Genomic DNA, 22,896 nt, shown 5'->3' on the forward strand with positions numbered 1-22,896 from the left:
CATTATGCTCAAAACAGTGCAGATATAATATATTTTGAGGTATTCTCGGGATACAAATCTTTATAACTCCTTGTTCTTATTTACTAGCTCCGTCCAGATATCTGTTGTCCGTTTCCGATCTACAGAACCAATGGCCTTCTGAATTTTCCCAGACAGAGGTGCCTCCTGCCTCTTCAATCCAAGTCAGTCTTTCTCCACAGACTTGGAGTCTGTATTTTAGTGTTAGCAGCTCGCCCTTCATCTGAACCACAGCTGGGAGAGTTAGCTGTCTTTGCTCCCTCTTCCGCTCACCTCTTTACTAAGGGTGACCAGGAGCGATCCTAGGGTTTTGTACCTTTTACTGTCTTTTTCTTTTGTTTTATTTTTTACCTTTCTCATCTACACTTTTCTAATAATCCCTTAATATCCTGTGCCTCTACTCTGACTCCTCTAGATTATTCTTCATTGTAATTAATCATCTGTAATGCAAATTGGAAATTCTCCATCTTCAGGTTACTAAATCCAAACTTCATAGTATGACGCTCTGTTGCAATCTGTCTGTCTCTCTTCTGTCACCGAATGCTCTGGGCCTACTGTGATCATTGTATTTCCCCAAACATCTCAGACTCCTGTGTACCTGCCTTTGCTTACACTCATTTTGTCCATTTGCCTGTGTTGTTGTTCAGAAAGTATTTTCTCATCTTTCACATCTCAGTTCACGTGTATAAACTCTTCTCCATATTCTGCTCTTTCCTCTGTCCTGTTAGCGAAGGATCTTACAACACAGACTGCCTGTCTCCCTGCCCCCTTGACCAGAGTGAGCCTTCCTCTCCTTTGAACTCTCCAGTTACTGCACACTCTCTGGTATTGAAAAAAGGCTCATTAAGTGTTTTTCTTATGATACATATATATATTTGTTGTTGTTGTTGTTGTTATTTTGAAACACCAACTTATTTTCAGGTAAGAGTGAAAAAAGTTACCGCATTATTCTGGAGTAAAACTCCTTTTAGCTTCCAGTAGTGTTGTAGGCTTTTTGAAAATTTAATAAACAACAGCATTCATCTATAAACCAATTAATTTTCCACAGTATCAAGTTCTGTTTTATGTAGTCCACCACTTAAGTTTGTAGAAACACCCACCAATCAAACTGCAATTTCCACGTAACTCATGTTTTTTTCACTTCGCACCGCCCCAAACGGAAGACAGCAGCGAGCCTGCTGATGGACCCCCTTTTCCTCCATCTGCTTCCTTTACACTTTACATGTCCTCCCGAGCTTCCCCTCCCCGAAGATCTCCTGCAAAATGTCTCCCTTGGTCCTAGTTCCTGTCTTCTTGTCTTATTTCCTTTTAGAGAATAAGAATGTCTTAGACATGGCAAACTATTTCTTCAAGGAGTAAGGGAGGTCAGAAAGTAGAGGAAGGCAGAACTCAACTTCTCTCATGTTTGCAAGTGTCTTAAGCTTTATGATGATGTTTTATGAATTGAATATTTAGGAAGATTATGCTCAAATTATTAATATAAAAAAACCTGTGGAGAAAGTTTATGTATCATTAAAGACTGAAACAAACTAAAAATCACCCCACTATAGAAGCTAAATAAACTCAGCTAGCAGTTCATTACAGTGTTCGCTGTAAAACCTTTTTGCCAAAGTATAATAGAAAATTACATTCATATTAAATGGTGACATTAACATTCACTGTCAATCAGTATTGTTTTCAATGTCATTATCTAAATTGAAGTGCTTTGAAAGTTATGCCACCTGAATATTTACTAAATCACACCTACGGTCAGTGTATAGTCAAAGTCTCATAGTCGGTCACACTCTGCATAATGACGCAGAGGTTTCATCAGATTGTTCAGAACTATTAAATGATACTTTTAAATGCTGTAAGAATTTTTTTCTTTAACCATTGAAATACAATGCAATAATATATTAACTATTCTAAAAATAGTTTATGGTCTAGCTTATTGTAATGGTACAGGCCCATAATATTGAATTGTAAATAGAATAGGAATGTATTAATAAATGAAACCCTATAAGCATTCTGTTGTGCTTAAGATCCTACTTGGAAAATTGTGTAGTAAATCCAGTGAAGATCATTGATGTGCATCATTGCTTCTTCATACATGTATTGTATTTATAGATTCCTCCACGAGGTTTCTAGCTAATAGAGCAGTCTCTTCTATTAGACACATTAGCCACATTCACAGTACTTACCGTGGGTAATTTAAATCACTGAATAACTTCACATGTACAGGACTGTTCATTCTTAAATGTACGGGAAATGTACTTACATATTTAAACAGGACAGTTTAACATTATTATAACTGCAGTACTAATCAGATGAAAACTCTACAGGTACTGGGTTATCTCGAATAGTATTTTCATCTGAAGTTGTTCAAGAATAGCTGAAGTTCAAGTAGTAAGAGAAACAGAAGTCAGAGAAGACAAGCTTCTGGAAATAATTAGGTCGTTAGTCAAAACTTTAGATACAGAGATGTTCGCTGTAGTATTATTTATTATAGCCAAAGTTAAAAGTTGCTTAAATGCTGAACAATAGGATAAGGGGTCCTTTTTTCAATAATATTAACTGAGCCTTTTCTTTTGGCCAAGTGTTACTAGGCACTAGAAATGCAGCTATGAACAAACTAGGCAAATTCTTCTCAGTGAATTCATGTTCTTAGTTAGGACAGGGGGCAGGGAGAGGCCATAAAATGAAAAAGTAAACAAACGAGTAAATGTTTCAGGAAGAAATATGTTCTAAAGGATACAAAGGATATAAAAACAGGAAATATGATAGAGTCATTGACACCAAAAACAAAGGCAACAAAAACAAAAATTAACACGTGGAACTACATCAAATGTAAATCCTACAGAGCAAACAAACAAAATGCAAAAGTAGCCCACTGAATGGGAGAAAATATTTTGCAGATCATATATCTGATAAGGGATTAATATCCAAAGCATATAAAGAACGTGTACGACTCAATAGCAAATTAAACAAATGATCTGATTAGAAAATGGGCAGAGGATCTGAATAGACACTTTTCCAAAGAAGACGGCATTGTCAACGGATACATGAAAAGAAATCTCAGTATCACTCACCACCAGAGAAATGCAAATCAGACCCACACTGAGATATGACCTCACACCTGTTAGGATAGCTTTTTCAAAAAGACAAAGACATAACAAGTGTTGGTGAGGCTGCGGAGGAAAGAGAGCCTGCATGCACTGCTGATGGGGATGTAAATTGGTGCAGCCACTGTAGAAAACTCCATGGAGGTTCCTCAAAAAATTAAAAACAGAACTACCGTATGATCTAGCAATTCTGCTTCCAAGTATTTGTGTAAAGGAAATGAAAACACTAATTTGAAAGATACATGTACCCCCACTTTCATGGCAGCATTATTTACAATAACTGAGACCTGGAAGCCACCCAAGGGTCCATTGATAGATGCATGATAATGAAGAAAATGTGGTGTACATACAGGCAATGGCATATTGTTTAGCTGTAAAAAGGGAATCTTGCTCTTTGCTACAACATCGAGGAACCTTGAGGGTATTATACTAAGTGACATGTCAGAGAAAGACAAATACTGTACGGTCTGACTTATATGTGAAATCGAAAACAACAAAACAGTGAAACTGAACTCCTCGATAATGAACCTTTCAAAGTGTTATTGGAGAGTGTTCCAAATCATTATTTTATTAACTACTGATTACACCAATCTTTCTCCAACCTTATACTTGCACTAAAATCCTGACCGCAACATGCCCTTTATAGATACAGAGAATGGATTGCTGGTTGCCAGGAGTGGGTTGGGGTGAGGGAGAGACAGATGCGGGTGATCATGGGGTACAAACTTCATAAACGAAGTCAGTCATGAGGATGCAGCGTACGGCATGTTGAATGTAGGTGACAACGCTCGACTGTATATTTGAAAGTTGCTCAGAGTAGATCTTAAAATTTATCATCACAAAAAAAGAAATTATGCATGGTGATCGTTAGCTAGCCTTCTGTGTGTGATCACTTAGCAGTATATACAAATGTTGAATCATTATGTTGTATACCTGAAACTAATATTACATGTCAATTATATCTCAATTTAAAAAAAAGGATACAGACAGGGGACAGGTTTTGGCATGGGAGTGGGTGTATAAATTTATTTAGATAGTGTGAGCAGAAGATACCTCTGTGAAGAGGCGTTTGTGAACTGAGACTTGAACGGGAAAGAATGAATACCCTGAGCAGACTGATGGGGAGAGCATTCAAGGCCCAGGGAACAGCAAACAGGCTTAAAGCAGACATGATTTTGCTGTAACAGAGAAACAAGGTCAGAGCGAACAAGCAAGAGCGTGATAGCAAATGAGCCCGGCAATATAGCCGAGCTTCATGATGTAGGGCGTTGAAGGGTGTGTTGTGGTCAGGATTTTAGTGCATGTATGAGGTTGAAGAAGGCTTGGTGTAATCAGTAGTTAATAAACTAATGATTTGGAACACTCTCCAATAACACTTCGAAAAGTTCATTATATGTGAAAAGGAAAAGCCAAGGACAACAAAATGGCCGTATGGTATAATCCCAAACATGTTGAAAAAGACAGCAAAGAAAAATGCACTGATTGATGGCACATTTTACAAAGGAACTAGGAAAATTAGGCTATTTCTTTTGTCTACTCACATAAGAACACAGCATAATTCCCCATCCAAAAAGCAATCACATAAAACAGGTCCAGTGACACCATTGCTCTGCAGACTTTAGACATCTTAATAATGTAACAATGAGCAGGTGGTTTGTTTAACCTAGTATTTTTATTGAAGTGTAATTTATGTTCAATGTTATGTTAGTTTCGGGTGTATGACATATTGATTCAATAATTTTATACATTACTTATGGTCGTGATCATGAGTATAGTCAACATATGTCACCATACAGTGTTATTACAGTGTTAGTGTGTTCACTATGCCGTACTTTTCATCCCCATGAGTTCTGTTATAACTGGAAGTTTGTACCTCTTAATCCCCTTTATCCGTTTCGCCCATCTCCCTACCCAACTCCCTTCTGGCAACCAGCAGTTTGCTTTCTGTATTTAGGAGCCTGCTTTTCTGTTTGTTTGTTGTCTGTTTTGATTTTAGATTCCACATATAAGTGAAATCATGTGATATTTGTCTTTCTCTGACTTACTTTACTTAGCATCATACCATCTATCTGCAACTGTGTCATTACAGATGGCAAGATTTCATTATTTTTTTATGAATGATATACATATATTCCATTATATATATATATACATATATATGTCAATCACATCTTCTGTATCCATTCATCTATTTTTTCAAAGTTTATTCTTTTGAGAGAGAGTGTATGTGTAGGAGAGGGGCAAAGAGAGGGAGAGAATCCCAAGCAGGCTCCACACTGTCAGTGCAGAGCCCTATGATCCACCAACTACATTATTGGATATTTACCCAAAGCTAGTGAGAACACTAATTCAAAGGGATACACGCACCCCTTTGTTTACAGTGGCATTGTTTACAATAGCCAAGATATGGAAGCAGACCAAGTGTGCATTGATTGATGAATGGATAAAGAAGGAGAATGTACATACAACGCACTGTTATTCAGCCATAAAAAAGAATGAAATCTTGGCATTTGCAACAACATGGATGGAACTAGAGAGTATTATGCCAGGCAAAATAAGTCAGTCAGAGAAAGACACATGACATATGATTTCACTCATATGTGGAATTTAAGAAACAAAACAAGCAAAGGGAAAAAATAAGAGAGAGGGAGGCAAATCAAGAAACAACCTTAACTATAAACTAATGGCGGAGAGAAAGGTGGGGGATGGGTGAAGTAAGTGTTGGGGATTAAGGATGTACTTCTGTGGTGAGCACCAGGTGATGTATGGAAGCGTTGGATTACTATATTGTACACCTGAAATTAACATAACTATGTTAGCTAAGTGGAATTCAAGTAAAAACTTAAAAAAAAGAGATTTCCTTCTGCCGATTGAATACACTTGACATTTGAAAGGAGACCAAGGTTTGAAATATGTTCATGTCATGTTATTAGGAATACTAATTTTTATGTATGTAGCCCTTTAAAACTAATTTGATTATTAATGAAAAGTGTATGATCTAAAAAAGCCCTGAAATGTTTTATTTATATATTTCTTTTAGTTGGATCACCGTTATAACGAATTCAAACTCCATGCAATCATGTCTGAACACAAAAAAACAATCACAGCTATCTCTTGGTGTCCACATAACCCTGATCTGTTTGCAAGTGGCAGTATCGAGAATTTAGTGATCATTTGGAATGTTGCGGAACAAAAAGTCATTGCTAAGCTCGACAATACAAAAGGTATATTTATAACTGGGATTTATTTTATGGAACGAGATATTTTTATTTCAGTAAGCAAAGTATCTTATTTAAATGAGCTGAGGTTTAAAGTACTGTTTTTCAGACTTCCTTCTGCTAGTCTGTATAAGAAATACATTTCACATCATGACTCATTGTGTGTATACATATGTGTAAAAGTGAAGCAAAATCTCATGAAGTACTTGCGCTTAGTACACCAATCAGTTAAAAACATAGTCAATACCAAATGATTTCATCAGTATTTAAATACAATAAAATTCCCCCAGTAAATATAAAAGTAATAATTGGTAAGATTTTATTAATGAGACACCTGGCCTAGCCAGTTCATTATTCTAGCCATAATGCCAATCATGATTCTAGCCAATCTGAAACATGCAAGCACTGTGTTAGTCATGTAGTCGCTGCCCTGATGAGCTTGTTTCTTTCCTTTATTTTTAATTGGGTCATAGTGGAAAGTCCTAGTTCACACAAGTAGGACTTAGTGAATTGAATATTATTACACTCTTTCTAGCTAGCATGATACCGCATAATAATGATGACGTGAAGTAATCATTTTTCTTTGTTAGATGTTATAATAATCCAATCTCATTGTGAACACCGAGGGTAGTTTACTTACTAATTACGGTTTTGAGAACTGCTACTGGATATGTTCTAGTTGTTTAATTGTGTCTCTAACAATGACTGGGTATCACTTTGAGATAGAAAGCTGGGATGGGACAGTTCAGTTTCTTTATAACGGTCTTTTCAGTGTGTAACAACAATGGTGAGAATTCATAGGCTGTTATATTTAAATCTTGCTTCCAAGATTAATAATAATGCCAAAGGTTATGCTCAAAGTATTTAGTATATTGCTTTTTCCTTGTCTTTTCAAACTTAAGTCATTAGGAATGCTGAAAATACCAGTAAAACAAACCACTTTTGTTATAGGACTTTCATCTTAAGAAAATATTTGCCAAACCGGATTAATTTTTCAACTAGAAAAGTGTGAATCTCATTCCTCAGTTCATATCACCTGCTTATTATTTCCACTTGGGCTTCAGTATTAGATAGTGTGTAGTTTGCTCCAATCTCTGAGCAATTTTTTTTTAAAGTCAGCCATTCAGTGAGCTTCCATTATTGTAACAGTTTACCATAAGGTTTTCAATACCTCAATGAGGAAAAACCAAAATACTTTTGGTACAAGCCTTTGTGATGTATAAACAGCAATTGATAGCCTCAAACAAGATTTTTAATATTTTCCTCATCATACCTGTTCATACCTGTTTGTCTACCAGCCAAACTTCCCACAGCTTTTTCCAGTATTGTTCATATTGGTCAGTAGTGGAAGTTCTCACCACTTTAAATTCAGCTTTATATGAGATTAATTTTAAATAACACAATAAACCCTCCTTTAAATGTGATATGATGTCACTGTTTTTGTAAAGTTGCCACACAAAATCTATCCAGGCTAAACCTGCATAATAACATTTAAAAAAATTTTTTTTAATGTTTATTTTCTTTGAGAGAGAGAGAGAGCATGAGCAGGGGAAGGGCAGAGAGAGAGGGAGATACAGAATCTGAAGCAGGCTCCAAGCTCTGAGCTGTCAGCACAGAGCCTGATGTGGGGCTCAAACTCATGAACCATGAGATTATGACCTGAACTGAAGTCATCAGACACCTAACGGACTGAGCCACCCAGGCACCCCTAACATTTCTAAATAGGAACAGATTAGTCGATGAATTACTGTATTATCACCTAGCTTATCTGCAGGTTTGTATTTGTCACCAAACACCATACGCATCACCTCCATTCATGATAGAAGAGTATTTTATCCATTAGCTGTGGGCATCAGGCTTCTCTTGCCAGAGAGGATACAAATAAGTGACTTTTTCATCAACATCTGTACAGTTACTAAATAGCTGTGGTAACAGTTTTGACCACTTATACATATTTTTCCTTTTCCTTTCCTAACACATTTTCCTTCTTTTGAAAATTTTCAGAGACTTAACAGTAAGTTCCTCTTGCCATTTCTAAATACCTTCTTAATTTGAAGGTTGAAAGCTTTATGATTTTATCTACAAAAATATTATGAATATTTTTGGTCATTTGCATTGTAAATATTTACCTTTGAAATACATTAGATTCTTTTCAGAATCTGGCTTAAGCAAAGTATAAGTTTCCATTAAATCAACTTAAAAAATTGTATTAGAATTTGCACATACAGCAGCTGAACTTGCCTCTCTATTTTTTATTTCATCATTCTGTGTTCCACAATATTCAAAAAATACACTTAAAGGAATGCAAATATTAGTTTATGTAAATGTAAAATGTTAAAATTACCATCAACTTGAAAAAAATCACAGTAAGATCCATCCAGGAAAAAAGAAGCAAAACCACCAAACACAGTAACATTGGATAATAGTACTACCTGTCCAGCTCAGAGTATGAGGAGAAATAAACGAGTTGTTATTCTATAGAGCTCTTAGAAGTACTGGCATATACTACGCCACTACAGAACTGTTTTTTGTTTTAACTGCGTGACATTGTTTCTGGTCCCTTCTCTTTCTTGCTGCGTCTCTTGAAATACATTCAGAGAGCCAGCTTTCTAGTGGCTTTCTCCAAGTGCGCTGTGGTGGTTTGACCCATTCTCTTACTCCTTATTGGGAAATTCTCCTTCTGTCGATGTATCCTGAACCACATTAGCTTTTACTGGCCTTATTCATGTACTCATTCATTCCTTCTAGAAGTATTTATGGAGTTCCCATTTTATGACAGGCCCCAAAGTAGGCATTAGGCCTCCAGTTTCTGCCCTTTGGAGCAGTAAGGACTGTGGACACACATGGAGTTTACGTCCATGAACCACTTCCAACGGTGTGTTGATTCACTCCATTTCCTTTTCCTCGGACATGCTGCTCATCCCACATATGAAACTCTACTGCTCTCAAAGTATAATTCAAATCTAGTGTCTTTGCAGGACAGTAGCCCAGTGGTTCACACACCTTTCTACACATCAAAATCATTTGGAGAACCTTGTTACAAATAGATTCCTGGGCCCTAATTCCAAGTGACGTGATACGCATATTCAGTTTGCTGATTCTGACTCAGCTGTTTAAAACATCTGTGTTGAGAGATTTATAATTTCAGTCTTGAGTCATAAATTTAACATAACATTTACTTTATATAGGACTCATTTGATTACACTAATGTTGAGGAGGATACAATTTCTATTTCATAGATTGTGGCATTAATTTTAAATTTTATTTATTTAGTTTTTATTTTAGAGTGTGTGTGAGTAGGGGAGAGGGTCAGAGGGAGAAAGAGTAGACTTTTAAGTAGGCTCCACGTTCAGCATGGAGCCCGACACGGGGCTCAATTCCATGACCCTGGGATCATCACCTGAGCTGAAATCAAGAATTGCACCCTCAACTGATTGAGCCACCCAGGTGCCCCTATACCATTAATCTTATTGTTCTTAAACCGTTAGAGTGGCATTCATTCATACATTTGATCCTTATCTTCTCAGGATTTTATATTTATATCTGGTGTTTAAGATCCTGTAAGTATCCCATACTAACTTGTACGACTAGAATGCCTACAGCAGGTCTGCTACACAAAAGCTCAATAAGAATTTAATGCTTGAATACATAGTTTCTGGAAAAATAAAACCTCTATGAATGCCTGAATATATGAAGCATGTTATCATATTAGTAGTTCCTACCCTAACTAGGTATTTTTCCATTTTGGAAGCATCCTACATATGTTGCCTGTAGTCTTTGGGGTTACTTTATACATCCAGTTTCCAACTTGGAAGGTCATATTCTTTTATAACAAGCCTATTGTGCTATTTTAAGTTCTTCTAAGAGTGCACAATGCAAATAGTATTTCATTGTGTGAAATGAAATACTAGTATATCATGAAATAGTATTTCATGGTGTGGTCTTCTTCCACACGTGTCTATGACGTATCTGTGACATGTCTATATTTTGTTTATTCCAGGGGTGCCTGCCTCTCTCAGCTGGTGCTGGAATGCAGGTGACACAGTGGCGTTTGTCTCCCACAGAGGCCCGCTGTTCCTTTGGACCATCTCGGGACCTGAGAGCGGGGTGACTGTGCACAAGGAGGCTCACAGCTTCTTGTCTGACGTCTGTGTATTTAGATGGCACACCCAGAAAAGGGGCAAGGTTGTGTTCGGTCATATCGATGGAAGTCTGTCAATTTTCCAACCAGGTAAGAATTTAATTTTAATAAACTTAAGGCTTATTTCTCTTGACTTATAATTTCTTTTCTACACAACATACAGCCAAGGTCAGCAATATTTTAGTTGTAAAATAGCAGTTGTGCAAATATAATCCAGCACCATGAAGTGTTACTTTAATAGATTTAACTCCTCTGTGCACATTGGACTTGGCCTTAGTGTAAATCTTGTCATTTGCCCCCATGATTTTATTTTTTTGATTCAGTTGTTCATTTCTGCCCATTTACCTAGAAAATGGCCTGAATGAATAAGGACATACGGCAGAAATATATGATGACTTACTAATACGACTCAAAAATACTTTCCACCTGCTTGTAAAATACCATTGTGATGCTGCAGCCCCTTAGCAAAGGCCTTGAACCTGAGATAAAAAGGAACAAAAACTCTCTGGAGCCCCCCACTAGTTAACCAATCTGGCTGAATGAAGGGGTCTGAGAAATTAAATTATGTTTATTTTTTAAATTTAAACAGCAATAAATTGTGTAATGAAAAATTTTAAAGCTTACTTGAATCGCTCTCCACTCATAAATAAGAATGGCTACCATTGAGAAAGATCCTTTTAGCCATCTGGTGTCTCTGTTAATAAACATGACTCCTGATTTGCTAGATAGATGGATGAAAGTGCTTTTCAGGGTTAGGATTGCTACATTTACAAAGCATGTTACATTCAACTTACCTCAAATTAATAGAAGAAAAAACTTGAAATTGAACTGAAGACATCATGAAAGTTAAAATAAATATTTCTTAAAGGAATAATCCTTCTAAAGTTAAAAAATGTGACATTAAACATTGATATATTGGGGCCATTTTATCTCAAATATATTTCCAACAGGATCTGACATTCACTTTTAAAATAATGTTTAATGTTTATTTATTTTTAAGAGAAGGAGAAAGCATGAGCATGAGCAGGGGAGGAGCAGAGAGAGGGAGACACAGAATCCAAAGCAGGCTTCAGGCTCTGAGCTGTCTGTCAGCACAGAGCCTAATGTGGGGCTTGAACTCAAGAACCGTAAGAACATGACCTGAGCCAAAGTCAGATGCCTAACTAACTGAGCGACCCAGGTGGCCCTGATACTCACTTTTTAAAGATAACAAATAAATATACTTATGCTTCTTTACCAACTCCCTTCTCTTCTCCTTGTGCACGTCCTCTTTTCCTTCTGGGTATACTAATTTAACCTGGGGGGAGTCTTAGCTGTTTGTTTTAGGTCGGGATGGGGAGGCATCCAGGCGGAAGGCATCCAGGTTGGTTTTTGCTTCATTTGGATTTATTGTCTGACGCCTCCATCCAGTCTGTTCTGTCCTTTGGGAGAAAATTCTGTTTTGTAGCTGGTCACTAGGTCACAGTTAAGTGACCTGATTCAGACTTTCTCTCTTTCGATCTGGCGCATACCCTGTCTTTTCCCTCCTGTGATCTTGGTTGATGGCAGTCTTCCTCAGGACTTGGGAGGTAATTTTGGAACAGTAAAGATGGCCGTGGGCTGTGTGGATCCTCCTCTTGATGCTCTGCAGTCCCGCTGGGGACTTCCCCACGTCTGCCCCAGCCGCCTCTGCACCCAGAGATTTCATGACGATTGTGATACTTTCTTTTTGAGGAATCCGTGTCGCTGACTCTAAAGAGGATACTGCGGAGTGTGTGCTCACTTTGGTCCACATTTCACTCTAGACATTAGTCATATTTTATAATTTCTCATTGTGGCCATCTCCTTTTTCCCTGACCATGGCTTTCTTTTCTTGCTTTATTATCATTATTAGTCTTTTGTTGTTGTTAATAGGCATTCTTGGAGGTTTTAAGTCCTAAGACATTGAAACAGTGAATTATCTTTCTAAGATATAAAACACTGAGGCGTTGTATGCTCATTTTGGTCTAGAAAGGAGAGGGAGGGGTAAAGACCTCCTTTGCCTCTACTTTCCTTTTGTGGATTTAAGTCAGGCTAGAATTATAATATTTCAACAGTCCAACCCCTGTCTCTTGCAGAAGGGGCCATGATTTTCCCATAACTCATCTTCCAGTTATTAAGCAAAGTAATTTGTGCATTTTACCCATGTCAGCAAACGACATTTTTCTGGGTCCACACACTTGAAAGGGCTGCTCTCGCCAAATTCCACACACGGGGTGGCTTAGAACAACAAACTTACTGTGTCTTGATTCTCGAGATCAGGGACACAGAACTCAAGGTGTCACCAGGCCCTCTGCAGGCACTAGGGATGGCTTTGTTCCAGCTGTCTCTTATTTTCTGGTTCCTTAGCTTGTGACGACATAACATCACTGTTTACATGGCGTTTCGCCCTGTGTGTGTGCGGGTCTCTGTGTCCAAATTTCTCTTTTTTATAAGGACACGGTCATGTTGGATTGTGGACCACGTTAATGGCCTCATTTTAATTTATCGTCCGCAAATACCCCATTTCCAAAGAAAGTCACATTCACAGATGCTTGCAGGTTGCGACTTCACCATCTGTTGGGGGGACACAATTCCCTGTATGGGTAACCGCCCGTACAGACTTGTTGACCTCATTTATTCCATAGCAATGAATACATGCAAAACATCAGGAAAGGTCTAATCCTGCTGCACGTACATGAGCCAGTGGCTTATGAAGGAAATACTACTTCTTGTTCTAATACTACATTCTGTGCTGTGAGCTTGAAGCTTTGAGCCTGTTAGTATTCATACTGGTCTTGTCCTTTCCTAAGGGGAGGTCACTTTCCTAATGACTTACTGGCACAACAGATGGTTCTGTCTCTATGTAACAAGATGCAATTGATGTCCTCCCTGGTCTTACAGGAGACTAAGACCTCAGGTTCTCTGTTGTCCTGTCTTTTTCTCTCTCATGGAACTGACGCAGCTGGCTTTTGTGTCTTCCCCTTTCGGTCTGAAAAGGACCACTTTATTCTGTTTCATGATGGATTGGATCATGTAAAAATCCACATATGAGCAGAGGAATCTAGGGGCAAAAACATTAGAAAACTACTTTAGCTATTTTATTATTTTTAATGGCTTATTTATTTTTGAGAGAGAGAGAGAGAGACAGCATGTGCAAGGGAGGGGCAGAGAGAAAGGGAGACACAGAATCCGAAGCCGACTCCAGACTCTGAGCTGTCAGCATAGAGCCTGACGCGGGGTTCGAACCCATGAACTGCAAGATCATGACCTGAGCTGAAGTCAGATGCTCAACTCACTGAGCCACTCAGGTGCCCCTGCTTTAGCTATTGTAAATAATAGTTTTGGACAATGCCAGGCCATCGGAATTTTTTTTTAATCCTTGCCATAGAAATGTTTTAATTGAATAGACTGGTATTTTTCCACGCATGTGCATTAATCAGATTTGCGTGGTTTTATTTAGGAATGCTGATGACACTGTCCCTGTGCAATGCTGTGTTCCCTTTTTGAAAACACAGGAGACATGTATTTCTGGTGTCAGTTCTGGGAAAAGTTGTGCTTCTCCTGAGCACATATTTTTGTCTTTATGTTTTATTTTTAGCCTATGCACAGAGTTATGTAACCTTTCTTGATTTCTCTCCTCTTTGCTTGGGCTGCTGGTCTCCAAATGAAAATCTGAACAGCTATGTGCATTATACATTATCCTCATTATTGTATTTTTCAGCCCCAATTTTCCTTTGCCCCAGTTTTTCTTTTTCATACAGAAATTATCAACCTCATCTTCTTACTGAGTCTGGTCATACGCTCCTGTCCTAGTCTGACAACATAGGTTGAGTGGTACTTATATAATAAAATGGAACATAAACAATTGTAACGTAAGTACATACAAAATAATGAAAGTATTACCATCTCTTGTTATAATGACTGGCTGTAAAATTTTACAGATTTAGTTTTCCATTTTTTATAATAAAAATGTTGGTACTAGACAGAAATCAATGGCTATAATTCATAATCATTTTGACTGTAAGTATGGGGATTTAAAGCAACATGATTTAGATATTTAACATTTGCATTTTTTGCATGCTGGAATATTTTTAATAAGCCATTGATATTAACATGCAAAATTACTTCAGAAATAGCTAGTACCACTTAGGTTAATCATTTTTCTACCTCTCTCTGGCTTACAGTGATTAGCTATATTAATATTCATTACCGTTTGTTCTATCAAATAGCGCTTTAGCAAGGTGCATATTTGGGGCAGGAAGAACCAAACTTTTCTTGATGATGATTACGAAAATTTGATAAATTTTGATAAAACATCACATGTGCCATCTATGCTTTTATGTGTAAAAACTCTCAATAAAATTCTACCCTTGTTAGATGATAAAGAACGGTGTATTCTGACAAATTTACTCCCAAGCCAGAAACTGTAAAGTGTTCAGTTCACTCAACAGACAGCTATATATCCAAGGAATTTATTTTTTCTGCCTTTATAATCTGGCACATTGAAAACCAATCTGCAATGATGATGTTCCAGAAAGAGCTATGGAGTCTGTCACCTGGGTTATGGTTTAGTAAACACCCTGTGCAGGGTTTATAATACTCAGGAGGAGTCGGCTCTTTCTGTTGAGGTCGTGGGCTCTGGACTCTGTTGTTTCGCTGCTGTTCTTCTGGGAACTGAGGCTGGCTAATTGGAGAAGCTCGTTTTTCCCTCTCGCCAGTTGTATCTAACTTTGGAAGGAACAAGAGGATTGTTGGATCATTCTTCGCTTCGTTCAGTTCCACGTGTTTTACGTCCCTGGTTTTCTGGCTGCCTTATTGGCATTGATGTCAGGAGTGAGTTATGATGACGATGAGGCTCCGATGAGCCAGGAGGGAGTGATAGTAAATCCCGACATGCTGCTTCTAAGACGCCCCGCTGTTTGTAGCCCTCTAAGCAGCTAACTCATTTAATCTTTCACGAAACTCTGCAAGCTAAGTGTTGCTCTGTCCTCCATCGTGCAAATGGAGAGACTGAGCACACAGAGACTCTTGTCTAGACTGAGAACACAGCTGGTCAGTGGTGGATCCAGGCTCACACCCAGACAGCCAGCTGGGAAGTCTGTGCTTTCAAGCACAACAGGGTGCTCCTCGGGATAAGCACTTCCCTGTCCCTACACCGTTGTAACTCAGTGCAAACTGTAGTTGATGACAAGATCCTGGGTATTATTTGTCTGTGTCCCTTTCCTTTGACGTTTCGGTAACAAACAGAAGCACTCAGGGCACCAGGGATTGCAGTTCAGGCTTTCGTCTCCTCCTGCACTCACGTGTCCGTGGTGACTTCTGCACACAAATGCCAGACGTCAGTGCTATGCAAAAAGAAAATTAATATGATCGCAATTAGGGGTTTTCTTTTTTTAATGATTTTATTTATTTTTGAGAGAGCGAGCAAGCATGGGTGCATGAACAGAGGAGGGTCGGAGAGATGGAGACACAGAACCCGAAGCAGGCTCCAGGCTCTGAGCTATCAGCACAGAGTCCGACACCGGGCTTGAACTTGTGGACTGTGAGATCATGACCTAAACTGAAGTCAGACGCTTAACCGACTGAGCCATCCGGGTGCCCCCCAATGATTTTCTTTTGAGCATTATGTTTAAAATCTCTTTATATTTTAATAGGTAATAAAAGTCAGAAACACGTTCTGAGACCTGAAACTCTTGAAGGGACAGATGAAGAGGACCCAGTGACAGCCCTGGAATGGGACCCGCTGTCTACTGATTATCTCCTGGTGGCTAATTTGCATTTTGGGATCCGCCTACTGGATTCAGAATCCCTTTATTGCATCACAACATTTATTTTTCCCAGCGCGGCAGCTTCTGTCCAGTGCTTGGCCTGGGCTCCCAGCGCTCCTGGGATGTTTGTCACAGGAGGTGAGTTGACCCAGTTCCCCAGAGTCTTAAATATATGTACATTCTTCAGTGAAGTCAGGGAAATTATTCCTTTTTATTGGTTAACTCTGTATAAGATGAATTAATATCCCAATATTATCATTTGTTATAGTAAATACCTAGTTTACTTTTTTTTACATTGTATGTCATTAACATGATAAAAATGAAACTAAGGACTAGTGTTCCAGGTTCTGATGATAAATTGGAATATGTTCTAGATGTGCACACACATGTACTCATGATTTTGTGTCGATGTGCATACAGAAGCCAAAGACAGTACAATGTCAGACATGCAAGGATGACAGTAAAGGAACCGACTAGAAAAATGGTTGACCTGGATGGGAGCTTGTTTGCCTCCCCGATGATTTTGATGGTCAAGGGACCATGGGTACTGAGAGGGACCAATGCGTTTCAACCTAGGTTGAACCTCACTCATTTCAACCATGGTTTGAACAAAAGCCCCTTCTTGGTTTCCTAATCGTGAGAGAATTAGTAAATCTAAGATGGACCAGGGAGGGAAAAAGAGGGCATTTGAAATAGTCATTAGTTCTTGTATTGTTTCCTTAGGGTCCAAGGGAGAACCCGGAAAGGCTGAGTACTTTCAGCTACTGTATGAATACTTCCCATATTTGCTTCATGTGAAATAAGAGACAGTCTTTATCCTGGCATCTGTATTAAATTCTTCACATCCTTAAGCACTTACATTACACATGAAAGTCCATGGAGTCTAAACTTAAACATCTTAATGGCCTTTGATTTCATAGGATATAATTAATGATAGACATGAACATTTTGAATATGCTTTCATTGTTACAGAGTTAAAATTCACATACTTTAAATAAAAGCGATTTCTGTAGGCCCAGAGTTGCACCACCATGACCACCGCCTCATTCCACAACATTGTGTCATCCCCCTGGTAAACTCTGGAAGCCTTAGCAGGCACTCTCCAGTAACCGCCCAAGTGCACACAGGAGTGTATAGAACTGCTAAACTACTTTCTGTCTCTGTGGATTTACCTAATCTAGACATTTCAGAGAACTGGAGTCATCCAGTATATGTGTCTGGCTTCCTTGACTTAACCATAAAGTTTTCGAGGTTCATCCATGGTGTGGTGCGCGTGAGTAGTTCATTCCTTTTTATGGGAGGACAATAGTCTGTCGTGCGGCTGTGCCAGATTCTGTTATCCGTGCAGCAGTTGACAGACCATTGCCTTGTTCCACTTTTTTCTTTTGCTTCCATAAATAATGCTGTGATGAACATTTGTGTACACATTTTTGGGGGATGTATGTTTATCATTCTCTTGGGCGCATGTGTGGGAGTGCAGTTGGTGAGTCATATGGTAGCTACAGTTAACCACTGGAGGAACTGCCAGACTGTTTTCCAAAGTGGCTTACGTCTAAAGGTGGGGTTATTTTGGAAGGGAGGGAGCTTTCTGGTTGATCCTAGACAGTCCTTGTTCGCTTACAAGTGGGCACGGGAGCATTTTATGAGTATTTCAAAAGACAAAATACTGGTTAGTGTTAGGAGTGGAAAGTTTTTGTAGATGACTTTCCTAAAGCAAGTGTGGGCAGTGGGCGGCTTTTTTTGTGATCAGACTCTGATAATGACCTTTGTAGGGAGGGGTGCCAAAGCACGCAGTCTTTCACCCTGGAAAAGGATTTGGAACAGAAAAATAAAAGCAAAGCAAGTCAAAAATTTCAAGTATGAGTAGCATTTCACCCGTTTCTCTGTGTTAATGTTCAATATTGTTTGAAGAATGTTGATAAGTGGTGCCAAAAATCTTGTAAGTTGAAGTTTTTGTTCTTTCTGTTATGTCTGGGCATATTATGTTTCAAATAGTATTCGTTAATACAATGCTTTTTTCTCCGTCTGACTAGATTCTCAAGTGGGTGTTTTGCGTATTTGGAATGTTTCACGAACAACACCTATAGATAATTTTAAACTAAAGAAAACAGGGTTTCACTGCTTACATGTACTTAATTCTCCTCCAAGAAAAAAATGTAAGTAAAAATATCATCAAAATGTAATATTTTTAAATGTCAGATTTATTGCTATCAAATGAAGTGACTGATGTAATGATATATAAACATACCAAATAATTTATGCTACTGAAAAGCAGATTTTTTTAAATAGCCATTAAAAATATATGTACTAAAGGACCCATTAAGGCCACACAATATCTAATATTACTAAGTTGAAATTATATAGAGCTAAGTTACTTTTTTTAAATGCTAATAAATTTTTAAAAAGGAAGAAATGCTAACAAATGAGAATGTTAAGATAATCTCAAATTATCTACATGGGGAAAATGAAGCAATGGTCATGGTAAAATTAAGAAATATCAAGACTAATGGGATCAAATAAAATTGGTCTGAACTAGGACACTTTGTGCTTTAAGTGTGGCTATTTTACAACGTGTAGTGTTTATAATAAAGTTGAGAGAACCCGAATCCTTGAAATGGAGGCTCTGGAACATGTGTCTGTGTGTGAATCCCAGTATCACTTGACCCGAATCCTTGAAATGGAGACTGTAGAACATGTATCCGTGTGTGATTCCCAGCATCACTGGACCTGAATCGTTGAAATGGAGGCTGTGGGGCACATTTCAATGTGTGAATCCCAGCTGTCACTGGACTCATAACTGCTATTTTGGATATCTTCTTTTTGTATTTATGTCTACTTTTTTTCCAGTTACCTATTGTTGTTTTTTTTTAATGAAGCTATAAAGGAAACTGTCTGGTCTGTGGGGGATATTTAGAATTTGAATTTTTCTTAAACATGTTGGAGGAAATTGACTTCCTGTTAAGTCCACCATGATTGCTGTCTGTGGCGCGCAGTACTTTCATTTTTGTGTGGATCAGAGAAAAACATGGGAAAGGGAAGTTAATGATCGAGCATTCAAGAGTTCCTGACTCCTCCTTACTCCTGTCCATTTTGAGAATACAGTTATAATTAGCAAGACCTAATCAAAGTTATATGATTTTGGGTGCAAATTCAGTATCAAACTTAATGGGCAATGCAAAGAGGGGAAAGTCTCTGTGTTGGCATCTCCAGGCTTTCCGTGGAGACCTACCACTCCTGAATCCTGGAAACTGGAGAGAATAGAAACATTAGGGCAGACAAGTCCTGTGCTCAAGGCCAGAATATCGTACGGACATCCTGTATTTTTTGGAAGTTATTTGTTTGTGTGTAGTTGCTATTATGGGATGACTAAAATATTACAGATTCACTTCTTTCATAGTTTTTTATTATTGCAAGGGTAGCCCCTGTCCATTAGAGACAGTACCAGAATTACAAAGAAGCCCAGAGCCATCTTGTGCATATTTTAGAAAATCCTTTTAGGTGACCTGTTTTAAGTATCTCATTCCTTTCCCCTCTCCAATGTTTTAATGTAACAGGAAATGTGGAATAAGAAAACTTTTCAATATAGACATAGTAAACAGATTCTTTAAAAAGATAAATCATAGGGGTGCCTGGGTGGCTCAGTCGATTAAGCGTCCGGCTTCGGCTTAGGTCATGATCTCATGGTTCATGGGTTCGAGCCCTGCATCGGGTTCTGTGCTGACAGCTCAGAGCCTGCAGCCTGTCTTCAGATTCTGTGTCTCCCTTTTTCTCTGACCCACCCCTGCTCAAGCTTCCTCCCTCCCTCCCTCCCTCCCTCCCTCCCTCTCTCTCTCTCTCTCTCTCTCAAAAATAGATAAATAAAACATTTTAAAAAGTCAACAAATTAAAATATTAGAATAGCCAGTCATGGAACATACTAATTTTAACCAAACTGTCAGCAATATTTTGTTGAACCAAATGCCTCTTTTGTTATTAGTAGCTTATGCTTGTTTGGGCTTTCTGTCATTCTCAGATTTTGAGAAATGAATATTATCAAATTGAATGTAGTAAGGAAGACTTTATTTTATTTGGACCAAAAAGGACTTACTGGAAAATATTTATTTTTATTCCACTGTGTAATTAATACAGATTGGTCTGATCATTTACAAGAGTATCATTATTTTGAATTCTGTTTGCAAGAGAATATTCACATCCTAAGGAAAAACTTCTTGAAAGAAGACAAAATATGAGACAATATACAGAAGAGACATTTATATAGTTGAAAATTGAGAAATGGAAGTATATGAATAGTAAAAATAAACCCAAGGAAGAAGAAAGGAAAACTGAGATGCCAATGTATGTCAGGCAGTTGTGACTCTTAATTTAGGTGCCAAATTAAAGTGAATTATAAATAATGTCAAAAATAATTATTTTCATTGGATTGGAACTTAGTGGAAGAGAGTTAGTAGCTTTAAAATAAAAACACTGCCATGCATGTTTGTGTGTAGAGGGAAGTAAGCCATTAGTCAGCATTTTGAAAGCAGGTTCTGATAAAATAATTATCATGCTGTGCTTTAAGGGGAGATAAGAAACCAGATACTCATAACCTGTTGTGGTTCTTTGCTCACTAATTTTCATCCATTTTTCTCCATTCTGGTTTTATACATATCCTTTCACGATCGTATCCCCTTGTACATATGTGTGTGTGATTTTTCTCAGGACTGCACAAGTGTTCCTGTGGAAAACTGGTTGCTAACGGCGTAATGATAGAAATTCTGGAAAAAGGAAAACAAAGGTGCATCTTTATAAATAATGGGAAGCTGTTAGTGTAAATACTTACTTGTTTACTCTTTTCTGTCTTAGTTGCAACCCAGTCTCCAACTAAAAATCATTATACGTCCTCAACAAGCGAAGCGGTGCCTCTCCCGGCACTGACACAGAGTCAGGCCTTTTCCCTTCCGCCCGGGCACGCGGTGTGCTGTTTTTTGGACGGTGGCGTTGGCCTTTATGACCTGGGAGCCAAGAAGTGGGATTTTCTTCGGGACTTGGTAAGTCTCCGGCCGTTCCTCCCTTTATACACAACACTTACTTTGTGGTCGCTTACGATGTTTACTTTTACTTTTAATTTAACAATATTAGTATTAAAATTCTTTTGGGGAAGAATCCTAGGTTAGGACTTCATCTTGGTTGGCTGCAACCTTTTCGAAATATATAGAGAATGATAAGAAAACTATTACGTTTCTTCAAACCCTAAACATTAAGCTTCTTTAAATATCAATATTTACGGAGCGTATCACGATTACTCTGAATGGTTGGAAGTGCTCCCAGTTGTGTGTACACCGCATTGATGCTTCATGCAGTGTTGGGAAATTACTTTCCTGTACTGTATTTTGGAAACAAAATGAGAAATCAGTGTTCTTTCAGAAGGAAGGACAGGTCCAGATTTTATCGTTCATATCTGTGAAATGAATAAGGTCGAGTTCAGTGTTGTCTAAGATCCATTGCTGTTATTGAATCAGTACGATAATTCGGTGACGCTGTGAACGTCTGTTCTTGTGATCATTAAGCCCCCTTTTAAACTAGAAAGAAACTCACTGAGGACTCACATTGTTGTCCGATTTTGTTCTACGCTTTATCCCCATGACCTGAAATAGTGCCTGACCCACATCAAGCCTTTATTTTGTTGAATGAATGAATCTGTGAGTGAATGAAGGCGTGTAATAATGTATATTGTGTTGCAATTAATATTTGTCAGGAGTGTATAAAATGCCTTTTTATTTTCTACAGGTTTGCATTAGACTGATCCAGACATTTAAGAAACTTTGAAGTATTGGTTGTCTTTGTGTTGATAAACTTAGAAAAGGGATTTAGAGCTATAAACGCTGTGGAAAAAAAATTTTGAGGGAATGAATCACTAATACTGTGTCCTTTTAGGATATATTTAATTTCATCTTCAAAAAAATTGAAATATAACCAAAAGTTGTAACAATGTGTAACTTAGCTAATTTTAAATATTCCATTTGTAGATATTTTCTAGATTATTTTTCTTCCCATGTAAATTATTTTGCAGTGCGGTGAACTCTTATACTTCAAATTACCATTTACTTACAAAAAATTTATGAAAGGGAAGGGAGAAAAATATAAAACTACATTTAAATCTGTAACAGCTTCTATTAGCCAAGGAGTAGTCATGCAGTCTTAGTTCAGTAAAGTTTCTGGAGTGTGTATCTTCATTTTAAAAATGTTTTCTTTAGAAAACAATGTTGTTTTATGGTTCTAAAAAAATCCTAAAATAGTCCTTGATTGTCTCCTTTCATTTTGATAATGCCTGCCAGTCTCAACACACAGTGAGTTTTTTCCTCATAATTTTTAAAGAATAAAGTTGTTACAAAATTTGGAACAAGACTAATTAAAAACCAAAGCTATGCTGGATACTGCTCAGTCCTGCCAAAATTATGACATTCTTTTGGCATATGTCATGATATAAAAAAGAATATTTGCTTTTAAGGCCCTATAGTTTCAGTTTTATCTCGGTCTCTTATTATCCTGCCAGAAAGACATGGTAACTATTAATCTGTTAATAGTTAATTACTTTATAAAGTTCTTTTTTTAGGGTTTTTATTTATATTTTTGAGAGAGAGAGAGAGTGTACAAACTGGGGAGGGGTAGAG

At 37.8% G+C, this 22,896-nt stretch overlaps 1 protein-coding gene across 1 annotated transcript in view; it reads left to right on the forward strand.

The window, feature by feature from the left end:
- WDR17 (WD repeat domain 17) overlaps positions 1-22,896 on the forward strand; it is an 82,082-nt gene that overhangs the window by 13,594 nt on the left and 45,592 nt on the right. The window contains exons 3-7 of the mRNA XM_029934016.1: positions 6,160-6,343; positions 10,338-10,568; positions 16,133-16,384; positions 18,280-18,402; positions 21,089-21,273. Coding sequence (XP_029789876.1) covers positions 6,160-6,343; positions 10,338-10,568; positions 16,133-16,384; positions 18,280-18,402; positions 21,089-21,273 — 975 coding nt within the window. The remainder of the gene's footprint in view (positions 1-6,159; positions 6,344-10,337; positions 10,569-16,132; positions 16,385-18,279; positions 18,403-21,088; positions 21,274-22,896) is intronic.

This window comes from Suricata suricatta, chromosome 1, assembly GCF_006229205.1.
Source record: "Suricata suricatta isolate VVHF042 chromosome 1, meerkat_22Aug2017_6uvM2_HiC, whole genome shotgun sequence".
Classification (NCBI taxonomy): Eukaryota; Metazoa; Chordata; class Mammalia; order Carnivora; family Herpestidae; genus Suricata; species Suricata suricatta.